The sequence below is a fragment of the Lathyrus oleraceus genome, chromosome 5, assembly GCF_024323335.1.
Source record: "Lathyrus oleraceus cultivar Zhongwan6 chromosome 5, CAAS_Psat_ZW6_1.0, whole genome shotgun sequence".
NCBI classification, from domain to species: domain Eukaryota; kingdom Viridiplantae; phylum Streptophyta; class Magnoliopsida; order Fabales; family Fabaceae; genus Lathyrus; species Lathyrus oleraceus.
Window position 1 is genome coordinate 520,583,891 of NC_066583.1, and position 22,469 is coordinate 520,606,359.

Below are 22,469 nucleotides of genomic sequence, written 5' to 3' on the forward strand. Positions count from 1 at the left end.
AAATAAAATTTTGAAAGTTTTTTTTATATGCTTGACTGACATGCATCTGTCATGCTGAATTACACCAGAAGAATATATAAATTGGTATTATTTATTAAAGAGTGTTTTTTTAAGGAAAAATTACATATTTCCAACATAACATTTATGGTATAATGTGATAACGGTCAGATAAATTGATATTATTTATATAAAAGAGTGTTTTTCTAATGAAAAAATTAGATATTTCCAATATAACATTTATGGTATATTGTGATAACGATCATATGTATTTTGTCACATATATAAATGCAGATAAATTTTATATTTAATCTTATCACTTTATTTATACCAATTTTAACATGAAAAAGACACTTTATTGAGAGAAGAAAAACATGGATATAAACATTTTCATATAGAAAGTTTTATAGAAAGAAAATATATTTAATAATTACTTGAATGCACGGTCAATACAAATATTATGGACAAAAAGTTTATTTTGCTTCTAAATTCTACATCTTGTTGATTCAAAATATTTCAGATATTAGGTCCTAGATTATCATCATCAATATGCAAGAATTCGTAGTTGTAATTGTTGGTGGTGGTCCTTCTGGCCTAGCAATCTCAGCATTACTGACACAAAGCTCAATCTCTCATATTATTCTTGAAAAAGAAGATTGCAATGCTTCTCTTTGGAGGAAAAATTCTTATGATCGTTTAAATCTCCATTTAGCTAGTGAATTTTGTTCTTTACCTCTCATGTCTCATCCATCCTCGGGCCCAACATATCTATCCAAAGACCAATTTCTTCAATACATAGATAAATATGTCGATCATTTTGACATAAAACCTCGTTATTATCGTGTTGTTGAGTCCGCCAAATATGATGGAGTAAGGAACAAATGGATTATTGAAGTAAAAAATACCTTTAAAGGTACATTGGAAGTTTATGGGGCAAAGTTTCTTGTGATTGCATCGGGTGAAAATAGTGAAGGTTTTATTCCTAATTTATCCGGATTAGAGAAATTTGAAGGAGAGGTGGTACACTCCAAATACTACAAATCTGGTTCAAAATATAAATCAAAAGATGTTTTGGTCGTCGGTTGTGGTAACTCGGGAATGGAGATTGCATATGATCTCCATAATTGTGGTGCTAACACATCCATTGTCATTCGAAATCCGGTAAAGACATTTATTATACTTACTTTTTTTATTTCACTTAGGTCCAATAACAGTTTAACCATGAATATACATGTTGTGATGATGTTAATCATTTAATAAATATTTTTTTCCAGATTCATATCTTCACTAGAGATATGATTCGTACAGGGATGTGTTTGGTGCAATATTTTCCTGTTTATATTGTGGATATAATCATTACGCTTCAAGCTAAGCTGAAATATGGTGATTTATCAACATACGGGATTTATCGTCCTAAAGATGGACCTTTATATCTAAAAAATATTACAGGAAAATCGGCCGTTATTGATTTTGGAACCATTGAAAAGATTAAGGAAGGAGCTATAAAGGTTGTTCCTTCGAATATAAAGAAAATCGAGAAGAAGAATGTTATCTTCGAAAACAATATGGAGAAAGAGTTTGATGTCATCGTTTTTGCTACTGGCTACAAAAGCGTAGCTAATGGATGGCTAAAGGTAGATATTTGTTTTTCTTTCTTTGGTATTTATTCTTTATTTTATCATACTCCTTATAATTATAAACTAAATGATTTTTTTTTTAAGGATTACCACTACGCTCTTAATGAGAACGGGTTTCCTAAAAATTCTTTTCCAAAACATTGGAAGGGAGATCATGGATTATACTGTGCAGGACTAGCAAGAAAAGGTTTGTTTGGAGTAAAAATGGATGCTGAGGCAATTGCTAAAGACATTGAGAAAACTCTTAAGTCAGAGAATTAATTAGCCTTTTATGCTCTTTAACTTCAACCGTTAGTAGTTTGACAAAATCTAGACTGAGAGTTTGACAATTAGTAGTTGTTTTGTATTGATATATATATATATATATATATATATATATATATATATATATATATATATATATATATATATATATATATATATATATATATATATATATATATATATATATATATATATATTTTTTAGAAGATTATCCTGTATCACTTTTTCGAACACACTTTCGTTTATCAATAAAGGCATTCTATTTTTCATTTGTCATACATATGAATGTCAATATTTCTAATTAATAAAGTTTAACCTATAAATTGTAAAGAATAAATAAGAACTTCAAAATAAAAACAGTTGAAATATTATATGGGGTACACAAAAAAGAAAAAAAGAGAGTGATTAGGAAGTTAAAATCTTCCGACCATAGTTCTTCAACGGTTTCATCAGTATCATTAGCTTGTGTTGTATCAAAAGCGCTGAATCATTAGAGATTATCGTGTTGTTGAGTCCGCCAAATATGATGGAGTAAGGAACAAATGGATTATTGAAGCCAAAAATACCTTTAAAGGTACATTGGAAGTTTATGGGGCAAAGTTTCTTGTGATTGCGTCGGGTGAAAATAGTGAAGGTTTTATTCCTAATTTATCCGGATTAGAGAAATTTGAAGGAGAGGTGGTACACTCCAAATACTACAAATCTGGTTCAAAATATAAATCAAAAGATGTTTTGGTCGTCGGTTGTGGTAACTCGGGAATGGAGATTGCATATGATCTCCATAATTGTGGTGCTAACACATCCATTGTCATTCGAAATCCGGTAAAGACATTTATTATACTTACTTTTTTTATTTCACTTAGGTCCAATAACAGTTTAACCATGAATATACATGTTGTGATGATGTTAATCATTTAATAAATATTTTTTTTCAGATACATATCTTCACTAGAGATATGATTCGTACAGGGATGTGTTTGGTGCAATATTTTCCTGTTTATATTGTGGATATAATCATTACGCTTCAAGCTAAGCTGAAATATGGTGATTTATCAACATACGGGATTTATCGTCCTAAAGATGGACCTTTATATCTAAAAAATATTACAGGAAAATCGGCCGTTATTGATTTTGGAACCATTGAAAAGATTAAGGAAGGAGCTATAAAGGTTGTTCCTTCGAATATAAAGAAAATCGAGAAGAAGAATGTTATCTTCGAAAACAATATGGAGAAAGAGTTTGATGTCATCGTTTTTGCTACTGGCTACAAAAGCGTAGCTAATGGATGGCTAAAGGTAGATATTTGTTTTTCTTTCTTTGGTATTTATTCTTTATTTTATCATACTCCTTATAATTATAAACTAAATGATTTTTTTTAAGGATTACCACTACGCTCTTAATGAGAACGGGTTTCCTAAAAATTCTTTTCCAAAACATTGGAAGGGAGATCATGGATTATACTGTGCAGGACTAGCAAGAAAAGGTTTGTTTGGAGTAAAAATGGATGCTGAGGCAATTGCTAAAGACATTGAGAAAACTCTTAAGTCAGAGAATTAATTAGCCTTTTATGCTCTTTAACTTCAACAGTTAGTAGTTTGACAAAATCTTGACTGAGAGTTTGACAATTAGTAGTTGTTTTGTATTGATATATATATATATATATATATATATATATATATATATATATATATATATATATGACAGAAGAAGCGAGTAGTTTTATGAACTTCTGTATTTTATTGGAATGTAAAATTGGACTTTATACATACAAAATAAACTTTAGCTATTCTACTAATAAAGACAAATAGTAAATACTCTTAATTTTCCCACTGTCTCTTAACCTTCCAAAACTCTCCATTAACTTATTATTAAAACCCACTAACTCTAGCATTAAGTTTATTCAACAAAACTCCTCTGTAAACTTAAATGCTTATTCCATTCATCATTCCTATCAACTTCTTGCCTCTGTCGAAGATTTCCTTTGATAGTGGTTTTGTGAAAATATCTGCTGCTTGGTCCTTACTTGCTACATGCTTCAATTCGACACTTCCTTCCTTCACGTGTTCTCGAATAAAGTGAAAACGAACGTCAATGTGTTTGCTCCTTTCATGGTTTACTGGGTTCTTTGCTAACTCAATTGCTGACCTGTTGTCAACTTGTATTATTGTAGCATCTTTCTGTTCTAGCTCCATTTTACTCATCAATCTTCTGAGCCATATTGCATGACAAACATACCAGGATGCTGCTACATATTCTGCTTCACATGTCGAAAGAGTTACTATTGGCTGCTTTTTAGAAAGCCAAGTAAATGCAGTATTTCCCATGAAAAACACATATCCAGAAGTGCTTTTTCGATCATCTATGTCTCCGCACCAATCACTGTCGGAGTAACCAACCAACTTGTATTTCTCTGAATTCGAGTAAAACATCCCAAGTGACACTGTTCCTTGGATGTACCTCAGAATTCGCTTCAATGCCTTCCAATGTGTGTAAACTGGCTCCTCCATGAATCGACTTACAATGCCTACACTCAATGAGATATCTGGTCTTGTACATGTGAGATAGCGAAGACTTCCTACCAAACTTCGATATTTTCCTGCTTCGACACGTTCTCCTCCATCAAATTTCGACAGTTTTGTTCCTGGTTCCATTGGCGTCGAAGCCGGATTACAGCTTTCCATCTTATATCTTTTCAAGATTTCTTTTGCATATTTTTCTTGTGAAATGAAGATTCCTGTTTCTTCTTGTCGAACTTCCAGACCAAGAAAGAATCTCATCAGGCCTAAATTTGTCATCTCGAATTCACGTGTCATTGTGCTTTTGAATTCTTCTATCATCTCATCATTACTGCCCAGAAAAATAAGATCATCAACATAGAGAGCAACAAGTAATACATTCATTCCCTTTTTCTTCACATAGAGGGCATGTTCGTACGGACATTGCTCGAACCCGTTCTCCTTGAAATATGTGTCGATACGTGTGTTCCATGCCCGCGGTGCTTGCTTCAGCCCATATAGCGCTTTCTTCAATTTCAGTGCCTTCTTCTCTTCTCCAGCTTTCATGTACCCGAGTGGTTGTTCGACATAGACTTCTTCTTCTAGTACACCATTCAGAAAAGCTGTTTTGACATCCATTTGAAATATTGGCCATTTGAATTGAGCAGCTTGAGATATGAGTAATCGAATTGTCTCCATTCTTGCAACAGGTGCAAATACTTCGTCATAATCAACTCCTGCTTTCTGTTTGTATCCCTTCGCAACAAGTCTCGCTTTGTATCGTTCTATTTCTCCTTGAGCGTTCATCTTTTTCTTGAATACCCACTTTACACCAATGGGTTGACTACCTTTTGGCAATTCAACTAGCTCCCAAGTGTTGTTGTGGATAATCGCCCTCATCTCTTCGTCCATTGCACTTTTCCACTTCTTGTCTCGTACTGCTTCTTCAAAACTGATGTTTTCAGCATCTGCCAAGAGACATACAAGGTGCACTTCACTTGTCGAATCATACAGATCTTGCAAACTTCGCATTCTGGGTTGTGTAGGTTCATCTTCATCGTCAGAATCTTCAAGTTTTGTCGAAATGTTTGATGGTACAGCGACAGATGATTCTTCAACTTCGACAACAGCTTCTGTCGAACTGTTCCAGTCCCACTTACTTGCTTCGTTTATTCGAACGTCTCTACTCACTATCACCTTCTTTCTTATGGGATTAAATAGCTTGTACCCTTTTGTTTTCTCATCATACCCAATGAGTATGTATTTCTGACTTTTGTCTTCAAGTTTCTTTCTTCGTTGATCTGGTACGTGTGCATAAGCAACACTTCCAAATACTTTGAGATGAGAGACTGTTGGCTTCTGTCCGCTCCACGCTTCTTGTGGTGTTTGATCTTCTAACTTCGAATGTGGACATCGATTTTGAACATAAATGGCACATTTTACAGCTTCTGCCCAAAACTCCTTTCGCATGTTCTTGCTTTTAAGCATTGATCGAACCATGTCAAGGATTGTTCGATTCTTTCTTTCAGCCACCCCATTTTGTTGAGGTGAGTATGCTGCAGTTAGAAATATCCTTATACCCTGCTCTTCACAATACTTCATAAAAACTGTCGAAGTATACTCACCACCTCTATCTGATCGAACTGCTTTAATGTGTCTGTCAGTCTCCTTCTCCACCATTACTTTGAACCTTTTGAACACCTCGAATGCTTCAGACTTTTCTTTCAAGAAATAGACCCATGTCTTCCGTGAGTAATCGTCGATAAAGGAAATAAAGTACCTTTTGCCACTGAAAGATTCTGGCGTGATTGGTCCACATATGTCGGTGTGAATCAAATCAAGGATATGCTTAGCTTGATATTCTGCCTTCTTTTGGAATGAAGTTCTTGTTTGTTTGCTCAGCACACATTCTTCACAGAACTTTCCTTCATAATCCATATCTGGTAGTCCAAGCACCATGTTCTTTTTCGCCAACCTTCTTAGACCAGCATGATGTAGATGACCAAAGCGTAGATGCCATAGTGACGCTTTGTCTTCGACATTTACTTGTAAACATTTTTCTCGAACGTTTATCAGATTCAGTTTGTACATTCGATTTCTCTCCATTTCGACACGAGCAATCAGATGTCCCAGCTTGTCCTTCAAATACAGTATCCGTTCTTTCATCAGTATCGAATAACCTTTTTCTGTAAGTTGTCCCAAACTCAAGATGTTGGTCTTAAGATTTGGTACATAATAAACATCTTGAATTGATCCAATCAACCCATCTTTCTGCAGGTAACGAATCGTTCCCTTGCCTTCAACCTTCACTTTCGATGCATCTCCGAAAGACACATTGCCATCTTCAATCTTTCTCATTTCTTTAAACAAGTGTTTGTGACCACACATATGGTTACTTGCTCCTGAATCAAGATACCAAACGTTGTCATTTGTGTTGATCTCATTTTGAGCCATCAACAGAAAACCTTCATTTGCTTCAGCTTCCAAAGTTAGATTGGTTGTTTCTTCTACCTTCTTTTCGATTCGACAATCTTTTGCAAGATGTCCCACTTTATCACAGTTATAGCATTTGAATGAGTTACAATCCTTCGCATAATGGCCATGCTTCCCACACTTGTAGCATTCAAAGTTGGAATAATTCGACCTACCACCTCTTTGACCACGTCCTCTGCCACGCCAATTTTGCTGGATCGACTGTCCTCTGTCGAAGTTGCTGCCTCTACCACTTCGACCACTGTCACGTCCTCCACGACCACGTCCTCTTCCTCGAAAGTTTTGAGAAAAGAGTACCTTTTCGTCTTTGATCTGCTCCTTGGTTTGATTTGCGTCCTCTGCTCCTTCTTCCTTCTTTTTCATCTTACGTTGTTCATGTGCTTCGAGGGAACCAGCGAGCTCTTCGACTGCGAGCGTCGAAAGGTCCTTCGACTCTTCTATTGCACACACAATATTCTCAAACTTATCTGTTAAAGATCTCAAAATCTTTTCGACAACTCGTGCATCAGTTACTGTTTCGCCATTTCTGCTGAGTTGGTTCACCACTTTTTGTACACGCGTGATGTAGTCAGATACATTTTCTGACTCCTTCATCTGCATCCTCTCCAATTCGCCACGAAGTGTTTAGAGTCGAACTTGCTTTACTCGATCTGCTCCTTTGAACACTTTCTCCAGTGTGTCCCACGCTTCTTTCGACGTAGTCGAACCGGCAATCTTTTCGAAGCCTGATTCATCAACAGCCCTAAACAGCATGTAAAGTGCCGTTTTATCCTTCGATCGCGTCTCTTTCAACGCTTTGTTTTGAGCTGCCGTATATCCCTCAACATCTGTTGGTTCTTCAAACCCATCTTTGGTCACCTCCCACGCGTCTAGAGATCTGAGAAGAGCTTTCATCTGGATACTCCAGTTTTCATAATTCAACTTCGTTAGCCGTGGTAACGGCATTTGATTCATCATATTTGCCATTAGCTCTGATGCCAATTTGACAGAAGAAGCGAGTAGTTTTATGAACTTCTGTATTTTATTGGAATGTAAAATTGGACTTTATACATACAAAATAAACTTTAGCTATTCTACTAATAAAGACAAATAGTAAATACTCTTAATTTTCCCACTGTCTCTTAACCTTCCAAAACTCTCCATTAACTTATTATTAAAACCCACTAACTCTAGCATTAAGTTTATTCAACAATATATATATGAATCTTTTCTTAGAAGATTATCCTGTATCACTTTTTCGAACACACTTTCGTTTATCAATAAAGGCATTCTATTTTTCATTTGTCATACATATGAATGTCAATATTTCTAATTAATAAAGTTTAACCTATAAATTATAAAGAATAAATAAGAACTTCAAAATAAAACAGTTGAAATATTATATGGGGTACACAAAAAAAGAAAAAAAGAGAGTGATTAGGAAGTTAAAATCTTCCGACCATAGTTCTTCAACGGTTTCATCAGTATCATTAGCTTGTGTTGTATCAAAAGCGCTGAATCATTAGAGATTATCGTGTTGTTGAGTCCGCCAAATATGATGGAGTAAGGAACAAATGGATTATTGAAGCCAAAAATACCTTTAAAGGTACATTGGAAGTTTATGGGGCAAAGTTTCTTGTGATTGCGTCGGGTGAAAATAGTGAAGGTTTTATTCCTAATTTATCCGGATTAGAGAAATTTGAAGGAGAGGTGGTACACTCCAAATACTACAAATCTGGTTCAAAATATAAATCAAAAGATGTTTTGGTCGTCGGTTGTGGTAACTCGGGAATGGAGATTGCATATGATCTCCATAATTGTGGTGCTAACACATCCATTGTCATTCGAAATCCGGTAAAGACATTTATTATACTTACTTTTTTTATTTCACTTAGGTCCAATAACAGTTTAACCATGAATATACATGTTGTGATGATGTTAATCATTTAATAAATATTTTTTTCCAGATACATATCTTCACTAGAGATATGATTCGTACAGGGATGTGTTTGGTGCAATATTTTCCTGTTTATATTGTGGATATAATCATTACGCTTCAAGCTAAGCTGAAATATGGTGATTTATCAACATACGGGATTTATCGTCCTAAAGATGGACCTTTATATCTAAAAAATATTACAGGAAAATCGGCCGTTATTGATTTTGGAACCATTGAAAAGATTAAGGAAGGAGCTATAAAGGTTGTTCCTTCGAATATAAAGAAAATCGAGAAGAAGAATGTTATCTTCGAAAACAATATGGAGAAAGAGTTTGATGTCATCGTTTTTGCTACTGGCTACAAAAGCGTAGCTAATGGATGGCTAAAGGTAGATATTTGTTTTTCTTTCTTTGGTATTTATTCTTTATTTTATCATACTCCTTATAATTATAAACTAAATGATTTTTTTAAGGATTACCACTACGCTCTTAATGAGAACGGGTTTCCTAAAAATTCTTTTCCAAAACATTGGAAGGGAGATCATGGATTATACTGTGCAGGACTAGCAAGAAAAGGTTTGTTTGGAGTAAAAATGGATGCTGAGGCAATTGCTAAAGACATTGAGAAAACTCTTAAGTCAGAGAATTAATTAGCCTTTTATGCTCTTTAACTTCAACAGTTAGTAGTTTGACAAAATCTTGACTGAGAGTTTGACAATTAGTAGTTGTTTTGTATTGATATATATATATATATATATATATATATATATATATATATATATATATATATATATATATATATATATATATATATATATATGAATCTTTTCTTAGAAGATTATCCTGTATCACTTTTTCGAACACACTTTCGTTTTTCAATAAAGGCATTCTATTTTTCATTTGTCATACATATGAATGTCAATATTTCTAGTTAATAAAGTTTAACCTATAAATTGTAAAGAATAAATAAGAACTTCAAAATAAAAACAGTTGAAATATTATATGGGGTACACAAAAAAAGAAAAAAAAAGAGTGATTAGGAAGTTAAAATCTTCCGACCATAGTTCTTCAACGGTTTCATCAGTATCATTAGCTTGTGTTGTATCAAAAGCGCTGAATCATTAGAGATTATCGTGTTGTTGAGTCCGCCAAATATGATGGAGTAAGGAACAAATGGATTATTGAAGCCAAAAATACCTTTAAAGGTACATTGGAAGTTTATGGGGCAAAGTTTCTTGTGATTGCGTCGGGTGAAAATAGTGAAGGTTTTATTCCTAATTTATCCGGATTAGAGAAATTTGAAGGAGAGGTGGTACACTCCAAATACTACAAATCTGGTTCAAAATATAAATCAAAAGATGTTTTGGTCGTCGGTTGTGGTAACTCGGGAATGGAGATTGCATATGATCTCCATAATTGTGGTGCTAACACATCCATTGTCATTCGAAATCCGGTAAAGACATTTATTATACTTACTTTTTTTATTTCACTTAGGCCCAATAACAGTTTAACCATGAATATACATGTTGTGATGATGTTAATCATTTAATAAATATTTTTTTCCAGATTCATATCTTCACTAGAGATATGATTCGTACAGGGATGTGTTTGGTGCAATATTTTCCTGTTTATATTGTGGATATAATCATTACGCTTCAAGCTAAGCTGAAATATGGTGATTTATCAACATACGGGATTTATCGTCCTAAAGATGGACCTTTATATCTAAAAAATATTACAGGAAAATCGGCCGTTATTGATTTTGGAACCATTGAAAAGATTAAGGAAGGAGCTATAAAGGTTGTTCCTTCGAATATAAAGAAAATCGAGAAGAAGAATGTTATCTTCGAAAACAATATGGAGAAAGAGTTTGATGTCATCGTTTTTGCTACTGGCTACAAAAGCGTAGCTAATGGATGGCTAAAGGTATATATTTGTTTTTCTTTCTTTGGTATTTATTCTTTATTTTATCATACTCCTTATAATTATAAACTAAATGATTTTTTTTAAGGATTACCACTACGCTCTTAATGAGAACGGGTTTCCTAAAAATTCTTTTCCAAAACATTGGAAGGGAGATCATGGATTATACTGTGCAGGACTAGCAAGAAAAGGTTTGTTTGGAGTAAAAATGGATGCTGAGGCAATTGCTAAAGACATTGAAAAAACTCTTAAGTCAGAGAATTAATTAGCCTTTTATGCTCTTTAACTTCAACCGTTAGTAGTTTGACAAAATCTAGACTGAGAGTTTGACAATTAGTAGTTGTTTTGTGTTGATATATATATATATATATATATATATATATATATATATATATATATATATATATATATATATATATATATATATATATATATATATATATATATATATATATATATATATATATATATATATATATATATGAATCTTTTCTTAGAAGATTATCCTATATCACTTTTTCGAACACACTTTCGTTTATCAATAAAGGCATTCTATTTTTCATTTGTCATACATATGAATGTCAATATTTCTAATTAATAAAGTTTAACCTATAAATTGTAAAGAATAGATAAGAACTTCAAAATAAAAACAGTTGAAATATTATATGGGGTACACAAAAAAAGAAAAAAAGAGAGTGATTAGGAAGTTAAAATCTTCCGACCATAGTTCTTCAACGGTTTCATCAGTATCATTAGCTTGTGTTGCATCAAAAATGCTGAATCATTAGAGATAATATATTCATATATTCCTTATTGATGTTTGTTTCTTATAGACTTTAAATGTCTTTTTTGCATAGCTCAATTTTCTCTAGAGGGTTGATTTTCAACTTGATTCCATTGTTTCAAAAATAGCGTTTACTATAATGAAACAAGGATCAACCATAGTTGTATGAATTCCTATTCTATTTTGATCACAAATAATTTTTTTTTTCAATATAAAATTATGTTTAAAACAATATTTACTATGGGAGCGAAAGCAATTCAGGATTGACACCCGTCTATCTGAGCCGTTATCAGAAGAATCAAATATGTGTATAAACCGTAACAAAATGTATAACAATGATGAGAAAGTAAATCAATATGTTTTACAAAATACTCGTTTGAACAATATCACACTTTGATAATCAATTTCAAATGAAAAAGGAAATAAAAGTTGACTAAGACAATTTATCAAACACTTGATATGCAATAAACAACAAACTGATTTTTCTTTGTGTTGATGATATGAAAAATCAATTGCAATTGCTTAGATTACAATTATCTTACAAAACAATTTGAAATACTTCAACACAAACATAATTATCAGTATATGAAATAGAAAACTAAGTGTATTAACAAATGAGAGAGAGAGAGAGAGGATTTACTTAGACAGTTCCCCAATTGTCTTCACTATGGGTATGTCTGCCGCCAATTCCAAATAGAATTGAGATATGTAATTAACATTTACAAGAGTTGGAGAGAGAGAGAGAGAGAGAGAGAGAGAGAGAGAGAGAGAGAGAGAGAGAGAGAGAATTTATTTAGACAACTCCTCAATTATCCTCATTATGGGTACGTCTGCCGCCAATTCCAAATAGAATTGAGATATGTAATTAACCTTTGCAAGAGTTGTATATAAGAGAAGAAATAACAATCTAAACGTCCAAACAATAGTTGATATCAACCATTTAGAAGAGTGTATGCTACGTGACAAAAATAATCTTATACCACATCATATGAATACGGGAGTTTTCAACTTTATTAATCTATGAGAGATTATATATATATATATATATATATATATATATATATATATATATATATATATATATATATATATATATATATATATATATATATATATGTATATATATATCATAATTAAAAAAGTATTATTTTTCTAAAAAACTTTAAGATTGCAAGGGTGAGGGTCCGTACTCTTTAAATTGGAGCATAATAATAAAAATTTGATATGTATATTACACGATATAGATTACACGCGTTTATGCATATCTTATATGGATTAAATGCACTTCTGCATAGCTAGCACACCCCCCATTTGGATATAGAGAATCCAAGGGCATAGGGAGTGGAATCTGGAGACGTCCACTTCGATCTGAACCAAGTCTCGGGGGAAAGGGAAGAAATCCTAGCCTTGGTTGGAGAACGGTTCTTTGTGACGCAAAGTGCAATACAAGTATAGAAACACATCATATTGATCTCTCTGATTATGAACCCTATATTGAGAAACACAAGCAACACGCTCAATACAATGCAAAAGTCAACACACTACTACAACAAACTCTAAATAGAATATAAAAATATGGCAACCGAAAATGGTATCTAACTACCTCCAATGCGCTAAGCCACAAATGACAAAGACCATTATCAGGAAAGTGTGAAGAGCACATCAAGTACCTCTCTTCATGAGAGCATCTCTTTCCTTTCGAAAAGAAATAAATCAAGTTCTCGGTATCCTAAACAAACAACCATTTGCAAATTCCAAGGAGCAGACTTACAACTCACCCGTGAACACCTACAAAGCCCGATGATCCACGAACTTTTCATTGCAGGGATGTCAAGTAAATCCTGGCGTTGCAACAATGCACTAACAACCAAAGTTGTAACAGAGCAACAACAATAAAATGGAGTCAAGTACATAAATCAAAGCTAAATAATGTATAAACCATTGAGATAAAAATACTTGTTTAGATATTATTCATTACATCCAAGGCACAATAGCCTGTGAAATGTTACAAGAACAAAGGAAATACAAATCAAAAGAAATGGTAAATCCAAAGTGTATGGTGCCAAGCTCCCAATAATACCATCTTGAACCCCATCGGGAGAATACTGGAAGGGTTTCAACCCTTCAACGAGAATCTTGGCAGCAGGGAAGAACCTATCAAATGTTCTATAACCCGATCGCGGACCCCGAACACGACTTGCATGGTCCTTTGGAGAGAATCCTGGAGCATCATCTTCAGAATGATACCTTGTCCTAAAGAGAATTTAGAGCCTCAAATTGAGCCCTAGCCTCTTGAAGAATAGTTTTCTGATCCTCCTTAGCTCGGTGGGTCATCTCAGAGCAGAGAATTTAGAGGCATCCTAGAAAATCTTCTCATATGCCTTATGAGTAGTCTCTAGATTTGTTATTCGGGCTTCCATAGTAATAAGAGAGTTGTGAATGTTTGCCTCATTTTGCAAAGAGCTAGAAAGCTTGACCTTCTTCTGCAAATTAACCAAACCCTTCTAAAGAGGTAGGAACTTTCTCTCCATAGCTTCTCACTTCCTCTTCCATCTATCCTTTTCCTTGGAAGGATTACTAGGATCCATAACATCTCTTCTTCCAGCAGCGACGATGTTAGAACACTGGGCATCTGCAAGAAATGAGTCACCTTCCTTAAATTATCGTCCCAGGAGAGTCAAGTTGACTTAGGAGATCATTTTTATGGGGGATAAGATTGGTCTTCATTCTTGAACCTCTTTGTTGTTACTGGGGACGGAGGCTCCTATTCCTCCACAGTCAAAATGGTTGCAACATTGACAAGTTGGTCGACCTCAGGTACATGAGTAGAAGCCTCGATAACCAAGATGGAAGCATGGGTCAGAACAGGTGCAGTGTCCGTGAGAAGAGGAATAACATATTTAATGCCTTTAACATTAGAAAGGGCAAATAACATCTCAAACTTGTCCATCTATATGCAAAATGCAATCACACATGTCAAAAAAAATCACTAAGACTATCATCACCGAAAATCTATTTCCTTTCTCCCTGGATGATCACACTTACAATGGCATATGTGTCAATCTATGTTTTCCTTACTTCGATAGGGGGCACCTCATCGAAGCCAAAACCTTTCTCATGGTCGAGCCCCTAAAACTAAGATTGCAGGTCTTTTTTCATCCTCGCCTCATCAGGGGAAAAATGACCCATCCTGGTGCAGTGAAAATGGACATCCCAGTTGAAGTGAATAAAAGCCCAATAGTAAAGAAACGAACTCATGTAGAAGAGAGAAGACTTGGCAGGAAAGTATCATAGAGTGAGATGGGCCTCTAACGTAATGAGCCTCACCAACACAAAGCTCCCTAGTATTGGATGAATGGGTCAAACTAAGGATTCTCCTGAAAGAAACTAATGATCCCTTGGTCACGGAAGTTCTCTTGTAGAAGGATTGAAGCTGGAACAAATTAAGAAAAAATCCAAGGGAAGTTTTCCAAGATTTATGCTCGACACACAACTATAATACCGTCATGTAAGCTCAAGGCTTTGGATGAAGTTGGAAAGGAGAAACTTTCGAACGTTTTAGGACGGACACTTCAAAGTTGGAAAAAGGCATCCCAAATCCTATCCTTGTAAGCAAGATTTGATAAAGTGAGACCGGGATGAATCAACCAGTCTTGAGGATCACCAACCACGAGGCTAGAAGCCTCTATTTCCACCATGATATTCAAGACAAATAGGGTACCTACCACCACGACCTGCACCAAATTATACTTCATTGCATCGGCTGGCTTCATTAACGTCAATCTTTTCCGGGCTAAATTGTTGATCATAGGATGTTTGTCGGGAGTGGTCCAAGATAGTGCATATAACTGACCTCAAAGATCCAAACATTCCTTCACTTTAGCATCACTAGGTTCATAAATGTTGGTTCTCTGGAAAAGTTGGATGTAACTTTTAGCGTATTCTCTCATTTGTCGGTTACCCTATATGTCCTCCTCGGTTAAGATGGGAGGGGCAAGGAAGTCGAAGGTTATCTCACAAAATTTATCACCAAGTTGACTATACTATCACTAGTCCTTACTAGAAAATAGGAAATGTTGAAGATAAAATCTTGGGTTGAGGAGGGGACACAATTATGTGAGATTCATGAAGCGTAGAAACTCTGGTTAAGGAACTACAGTCGTTCCGATTAATGCTATCAAAAAGGAAGAGGAAAAAGTGTTTTACAAAAAAATGTATGTGAAAAAATCTAATGACAAAGATTGCAAAAAATTTCCAAAATGTTCAACTCCCCCTATTTATAGGTGGGAGCCGTTGGACGATGCATTTCAGCTAAAGAAAGGAATTATGAAATCAACGACTAGATTTATCCTCGGGGGATACATGCAAACTTGAGTGCACTCAAGTGCACTTAACATACATGTTAGAAGGAGACGACGAGATGTTTCAATGATAAAACATATTTAATGCTATTGTTTTCAATTACTTTTTCAAATGACTCCAAGCATTTGAGATCACCTCGAACAACATCTTGGAGGCCAACCAAAATCACTAAAGAATTTTCCGATTCACTCAGTGTCCGATAAATCTTTGGGGTAAATTGTTCAGGGCCAACCAAAGACAAAAATAGATAAGGTCCTATTTACTTCAAATTAACTCCATGTGTCCCAACATGTAAATCTATTCAAAAGAGAAAGTAAGATACACATTCTGATCTCCACACTTTCCTGTAATCATCTTGAATCTTGAATTGACTTGGACGTTGCAGTGTTAACCATGCAAATCCATCATGTGTCGTCGTACCAGAAATCAGCACCACCAGTTTAAGAGATTCGGTTCGTTAAATACATTCATTTTTGTAATATAATAAAATTAGATATATGTTATAGAAGATTGATGATTCTAAATTAAATGATTGTATAAACTATTTTAAACTAAAAAAACCTGTCATTTAACCTCTAATATATTGAGTAAGTCCATTCGGCCTATAATATAAGCAATTTTAAAAAAAGTCGTAAGAAAAATTAAACTTTTATCTTCATTTAATTTGAAGTTAAATACAAAATTACATTTAATTAACTTTGTCTCTTATTTTTAAATATACAATAGTAAATTAATTATATTTTGACTTTATTACAATTTTTGTCCATATATCTCACCTAATTTGATCAATAATTAACTTTGCATATTATTTGGACTCTCAATTTCAAAATTTAAAGGAACACTGGCTCAAGTGAGAACAAGAACAATTAATATTAATCATTAAATTTCAATATATTAAAATTAATGGACTAAATTGATTTCTCTTTCTATAGTCCTCTTTACTTTTAATATATATAACCTTCAACAAAATATATTCACATTTATATTTTGATTAACAGAATATTTAATTTGTTTCCTTTTGAAAATAATTTTATAGATGATATATCTTATTTAATAATAACCTATAAATAAATATTACAATACTATACAAAAATTTAAAATAGTAATATATAAATCTCCCAAAAAATTATTGGTAATAAATTTAAAATATATAAGTTTGTTGTGTTTTGAAAATAATAATCAATATAATTATGTATTAATAAAAATATTAATATAATCATATATTAATCCAAATAATAATAATAATACAGTTATATATTATTTATAATCTTAGTATATTTATATGTTAATTATTACATAAAAATAATTAAAAAACTTTTTCTTTCGGTTATCACTATTTTCAAAAGGCATGAATTAATATAAGTAAATATTAACATTTATAATAAATATATAATCATATGAATTGTTTTTGTACAAAAGCTAAATATTTTCAATCAATTATCATTATTTTTAAAAGACAACAAATCATATATTTCATTTCTTAAAATATAGCCTATATTAAATTTTTGAAAAAATTATATAAATTACAAATATAGAAGACTTTATGAGAAATCAATAATTATAATTTTATATATTAATTAATAATATAATTTTGTGATAATTAAAATAGTATATATTTATTTATATATATAAAAAATTAATATAATTTTATATTAATCATTAAAGTTAATATTTAATTACATTGACTATTTAATTTTGAAAATAATAATTTCTGAAAAAAGAGTTTTATAAATAGTTTTTTTTAATATTCAACTATAACTAAATTATCATTATGATTTATAGATTATGATATTAATTATTTGTGGATTAATATATGATTATGTCAATATTTTATTTCATTCATAATTATATTAATTTTTATTTTTAAAACACAAATAAATTATATGTTTATAATTATATTAGTAATAAATATTTTGTTGGGTGAATATATTATTATTATTTTAAAATTTTGGATATATGATAATACTTATTTATATATTAATTATTAAATAAAATACATCATCTATAAAATTATTCAATCAATTTTCATTCTTTTCCAACGAAAAAAATTAAATATTTTATTTCTTAAAATATAAATGTGAATTAATTTGGTTGAATATTATATATATCACAAATAAAGAGTACTATAGAAAGAGAAATCAATCTAATCCATTAATTATTTTATGAATTAAAGTTTAATGGTTAAGATTAGTTGTTCTCATTTCACACAGCAACCAAGTATTCTCACTTGAATTGTCCCATATATATATATATATATATATATATAATCTTACTTCTATTATAATATTTTGACTTTACAATCCCGCAAGAAAACCATTGTAAAATCCGAAAGATTTGTTGCCTTTGTCGATTAAACAATTTTTTTACTGTGCTAAACCGAGACATTGCTTTATTCACTCGAAATAGTTTCGTACCCAATTGCATCGTAGAGATTCATTATTTTAGTTTTCTTTAGAGAACGGTTTCCAACAACAACGCATGCACACTGTTTTTCAGATACAAACATAGGATATTGAGGTATTTTTAGGAAACAACTGTTTTATGGGAAATAACAACAGTTTCTATCTGTAGTTCATTTGAAATTGTTCTAATAGATTCATATTTTAATTTCTTCTTCAAAAGTTAGAACAATGGTTTCTAAACTAAATCATCACTTTATAATAGTTGTAACAAATGAATTTTCTTTTATAAAATGTGAAATCATTTTATTTTATAATCTTAGTAATAACTGTCAATCATCACGATTTTTTTATATAATAATATTTTGATACAAATTTTAATATACTATTAAATTTAAAAAACATTACATAATAAAATAACATAATCCGTTATATATAATAATATCCTAACGTCAATCATGATTCATAATCAATAAAACATCTTCAATATACATACTTTAATGTCAAGAATCAATTAATTTCACTTGACTTAATCAACAAAACATATTCAATATACATATCCTAAGGTCAATCAATTGATTTCATCAATTGACCAATTCTCGAATTTGATACAATTATATCGAATAACTAGCCTATAATAAATATTAACTAACAAATAAAATAAAAAGCTACATTCTATATTGAATAGATTTCACTTAAATGTTTATTTACTAAATTATTAATTTTCACATATTTACTAAATACATTGAATTTATTTTAATAAAAATATATATTAAAACTCATAATAAAAACATATATTAATAAAATAGACATTAAATTTGGTTTTAGTTAACACTTAGTTAAAACTTATATTAAAAAGAAAAAAATGCTATTTTATTTTAATTTTTTTTATTACTCTATTTTTGGTTTAAAAAAATAAAATTAGAATTATGTTTTTAATGTATATAAAAAATTATTCTAGTTTTAAAATATATAATTATAGTTTTATTAACATATATAAATAATACTCATATTTTAAAATATATAACATATTTATTCTTCTCTTGACAAAAAAAAACTAATAATTCTGTTTTTAATATATAATTTACTAAAAAATAATTAATAATTATTTTTTAACGTATATAAAAAATATTATGTTTATAAGTATATAATTAACAATTCGGTTTTAAAGATAATATTATTATTCTAGTTTTAAAATATATAATATATTTATTTTGTTTTTAAATTTTAATGATTAATAATTATCATTTTAGTTTTTATTTATTTTAATTTATCATATAAAAATAATACTTTAATATAATTTATAAAACAGAATTATTAAAAAAATTGAAATAAAATATATAATATTCTGATAATAAATGTCAATCATCATTCACAATTTTTTTATATAATAATATTCTGATACAAATTTTAAAATGATATTATAATTTAGGGTTAAATACACTTTTCCCCCTGTAATGTTAGCGAGTTTAGGATTACCCCCTGTAAAAATATTTTTTGTAAACCCCTCCTTATGTTATGTAGATTCCTTCATAGAACCCCCTAATATCCAGGTGGCATGGAATCTAATAAGAGGTCCTACACCTGGCATATTTTTAATTTTGTTAAAGTGATTATGTGTCATTTTACACTTTTTAATTTCAAATACCCCCTTAGAAAATTAGGGTTCTGAACATAGCAGGGAAGACGAAGACGAAATTTCCAGGGGAAGACGAAGACGAAGAAGAAGAATGCAGGGAACGAAGCAAACGAGAAAGACGACCGCAGTGATGGAGGACTTTTGTATAAGGAGGATGCAAACCATGCTTGAAAATACCACTGTTCTTTATCTATTTTCTGTTCTAAAGTGTCGTGTTTCAGATATGGGAAAATTATGTTAAAGGGGAGGAAGTATCTAATGGCACAACTGTTGAAAAAAAACAGCAAGAAGTACTTAAGGTACTTGTAATACTTCTGTATAAATGAGAGTATTGAATCGAGATGTGGGTAATATTCTTTAATTTGTATAGCTTGTTGAATTTCTGCATGTTTTCTAAATCCCAAGTGGATATGTAGGTTCGGATTGTCCTGGAAGGTGTTGATAAGTTCAGCAACTTGATTGGGTCAGTGTATTATCCTGATGGTGAATCGGCAAAAGACCTGGCACTGGAGCTTGTGGAAAATGTATGCTCTTCACTTATGTGATGATATTGTTGTGGTTTAGTTTCTTTAACTCTATTCTTGTTGGAATATATCCTGCAATTATTTTCTACATCAGCATGACTACACTGGTTATGTGAGTAAGTAAGCAACAAGCTTGTAAGCTGTAACCACTTGAGTGTGAGGAGTTTCTTCATCTGATAAGATATCACTAAAACTTTCATGAAAATATCTGTCATTTTGATTTCTTCATAATACAGGGTTTTGCCAAATATGTTGAATGGAGTGCAAATATGATGGAAGAAGAGGCGAAGCGGAGGCTAAAGACAGCAGAGCTTCAGGCAAAGAAGAGCAAGTTAAAGTTGTGGACAAACTATGTACCTCCACCTACAAATTCAAAGGCAATTCATGGCCAGAATTTTACAGGAAAGGTAAAATTTTCTCCAACCATGGATTTATCCCAATAAGTTAATATTCAGTTCAAGTGATACAAATGTATAATATTTGGCTCTCTTTTTCTAGGTAGTTGAGGTTGTCAGTGGAGATTGCATCATTGTTGCTGATGATTCTATTCCATACGGAAGTCCGCTAGCAGAGCGGCGAGTCAACCTCTCGAGTATTAGGTGTCCAAAAATAGGCAATCCTCGTAGAGATGAAAAACCAGCTCCTTATGCCCGTGAAGCAAAGGAGTTCTTGAGAACACGCCTCATTGGTCGTCAAGTATGAAAACATTATGTGATGGTATATGTTGACATCATTGGCAAACTCAGTTCTAATAATTGTGCATGTTTTCAGGTGAATGTTCAAATGGAGTATTCTAGAAAGGTTGGTACAGCAGATGGATCTGCAGTTCCAGCAGGAGCTCCTGAAGCTAGAACAATGGATTTCGGATCAGTGTTCCTGCCGTCTGCCAGCAAAGCTGAAGGTGACAATGCCCCATCAGCTGTTGCATCTACTGGAAGTCAACAAATTGGAGTGAATGTTGCCGAGTTGGTAGTTGGTCGTGGATTTGGAAATGTTGTTAGACATCAGCAATATTTACTCTTAATAATTCTAAGCAATATTTGCCGAGTTGGTACTTTTCATTTTAGTACTACATACTCTTAATAATTCTAATTAATATTTACTGTTTGATTCATTTTAGACATCAGCAAAGAAAGCCAAGGATTTCCTGCCGTTTCTTCACCGAAGTAGAAAAGTCCCCGCAGTTGTGGAATATGTCCTCAGTGGCCATCGTTTTAAATTGTTAATTCCAAAAGAAACTTGCAGCATTGCTTTCTCATTGTCCGGTGTCAGATGTCCTGGTCGTGACGAACCATATTCTGGTGAAGCAATTGCACTAATGAGGCGACAGATAATGCAGAGAGACGTTGAGGTAATTAGTAGTTCCTCCATGAAGTTGAGATTTCTTAGTTACTTCTTTGCTTCTTGAAAATGTAATTTTCAATGTTTACAGATTGAGGTGGAAACTGTTGATAGAAATGGAAATTTCTTGGGTTCCTTATGGGAGTCTAAAACCAATGTGGCAGTTACTCTACTTGAAGCTGGTCTTGCAAAACTTCAAACCTCATTTGGCAGTGACAGAATTCCTGATTTCCACCTTCTGGAGCAAGCTGAACAATCTGCCAAGAGGGAAAAGCTGAAAGTAAGGAGGATGCAAACCATGCTTGAAAATACCACTGTTCTTTATCTATTTTCTGTTCAAAGATATGGGAAAATTTTGTAATCCTTTTGGAAAACTCTTTTGTAATGCCAACTGATCTTTGAAGACATGTATTTTGTAATCCTTTTGTAACAAACATATGCACTTACTGTGATGATCAATTCTAATGTATCAGTTTAACATTATTGGTGTGTATTGTCTATAAAACACAATGGCTAGTCTGTCACATTTTTTTCTTGTTTTTCATAAACCATGAATTCTGCAGAGAGCCATGGCTAGTCTGTGCACTAATCTTACAACAAAACCATGAATTCAAAGTGTATATACTAAGAAAAAACAGAAATATAATATTTCCAATAACTGTATATACTGTAGTATATTTTCTTTCTAAGAATA

At 32.1% G+C, this 22,469-nt stretch overlaps 5 protein-coding genes and 1 pseudogene across 5 annotated transcripts; 5 read left to right on the forward strand and 1 right to left on the reverse strand.

The window, feature by feature from the left end:
* The first annotated feature begins 546 nt into the window (after positions 1 to 546).
* Positions 547 to 1,895, forward strand: LOC127082982 (probable indole-3-pyruvate monooxygenase YUCCA10). The gene is made up of 3 exons (XM_051023214.1): positions 547 to 1,158; positions 1,272 to 1,631; positions 1,719 to 1,895. Exons 1-3 carry the CDS (start codon positions 547 to 549, stop codon positions 1,893 to 1,895), a joined length of 1,149 nt encoding a protein of 382 aa, XP_050879171.1.
* A 375-nt stretch (positions 1,896 to 2,270) lies between these two features.
* Positions 2,271 to 3,455, forward strand: LOC127081766 (probable indole-3-pyruvate monooxygenase YUCCA10). The gene is made up of 4 exons (XM_051021986.1): positions 2,271 to 2,275; positions 2,393 to 2,720; positions 2,834 to 3,193; positions 3,279 to 3,455. Exons 1-4 carry the CDS (start codon positions 2,271 to 2,273, stop codon positions 3,453 to 3,455), a joined length of 870 nt encoding a protein of 289 aa, XP_050877943.1.
* A 365-nt stretch (positions 3,456 to 3,820) lies between these two features.
* Positions 3,821 to 4,579, reverse strand: LOC127081767 (secreted RxLR effector protein 161-like). The gene has a single exon (XM_051021988.1). The coding sequence runs from the start codon at positions 4,577 to 4,579 to the stop codon at positions 3,821 to 3,823; it is 759 nt and encodes a 252-aa protein (XP_050877945.1).
* Positions 4,580 to 8,268: 3,689 nt separating this feature from the next.
* On the forward strand, positions 8,269 to 9,453 carry LOC127081768 (probable indole-3-pyruvate monooxygenase YUCCA10). Its single transcript, XM_051021989.1, has 4 exons — positions 8,269 to 8,273; positions 8,392 to 8,719; positions 8,833 to 9,192; positions 9,277 to 9,453. Exons 1-4 carry the CDS (start codon positions 8,269 to 8,271, stop codon positions 9,451 to 9,453), a joined length of 870 nt encoding a protein of 289 aa, XP_050877946.1.
* Positions 9,454 to 9,805: 352 nt separating this feature from the next.
* LOC127081769 (probable indole-3-pyruvate monooxygenase YUCCA10) lies at positions 9,806 to 10,991 on the forward strand. The gene is made up of 4 exons (XM_051021990.1): positions 9,806 to 9,810; positions 9,929 to 10,256; positions 10,370 to 10,729; positions 10,815 to 10,991. The coding sequence occupies exons 1-4, from the start codon at positions 9,806 to 9,808 to the stop codon at positions 10,989 to 10,991; spliced, it is 870 nt and encodes a 289-aa protein (XP_050877947.1).
* A 9,241-nt stretch (positions 10,992 to 20,232) lies between these two features.
* LOC127081770 (ribonuclease TUDOR 1-like) lies at positions 20,233 to 22,136 on the forward strand (annotated as a pseudogene).
* Positions 22,137 to 22,469: the final 333 nt, after the last annotated feature.

Bases quoted from the DNA above. Each gene is read 5' to 3' on its own strand.
- LOC127081769 (XM_051021990.1), top strand. The intron at 10,257-10,369 runs GTAAAGACATTT...ATTTTTTTCCAG, and splicing joins CCATTGTCATTCGAAATCCG to ATTCATATCTTCACTAGAGA. The intron at 10,730-10,814 runs GTATATATTTGT...ATTTTTTTTAAG, and splicing joins TAGCTAATGGATGGCTAAAG to GATTACCACTACGCTCTTAA.
- LOC127081766 (XM_051021986.1), top strand. The intron at 2,721-2,833 runs GTAAAGACATTT...ATTTTTTTTCAG, and splicing joins CCATTGTCATTCGAAATCCG to ATACATATCTTCACTAGAGA. The intron at 3,194-3,278 runs GTAGATATTTGT...ATTTTTTTTAAG, and splicing joins TAGCTAATGGATGGCTAAAG to GATTACCACTACGCTCTTAA.
- LOC127081768 (XM_051021989.1), top strand. The intron at 8,720-8,832 runs GTAAAGACATTT...ATTTTTTTCCAG, and splicing joins CCATTGTCATTCGAAATCCG to ATACATATCTTCACTAGAGA. The intron at 9,193-9,276 runs GTAGATATTTGT...GATTTTTTTAAG, and splicing joins TAGCTAATGGATGGCTAAAG to GATTACCACTACGCTCTTAA.
- LOC127082982 (XM_051023214.1), top strand. From the start codon at position 547: ATGCAAGAATTCGTAGTTGTAATTGTTGGTGGTGGTCCTTCTGGCCTA. The intron at 1,159-1,271 runs GTAAAGACATTT...ATTTTTTTCCAG, and splicing joins CCATTGTCATTCGAAATCCG to ATTCATATCTTCACTAGAGA. The intron at 1,632-1,718 runs GTAGATATTTGT...TTTTTTTTTAAG, and splicing joins TAGCTAATGGATGGCTAAAG to GATTACCACTACGCTCTTAA.
- LOC127081767 (XM_051021988.1), bottom strand. From the start codon at position 4,579: ATGGAAAGCTGTAATCCGGCTTCGACGCCAATGGAACCAGGAACAAAA.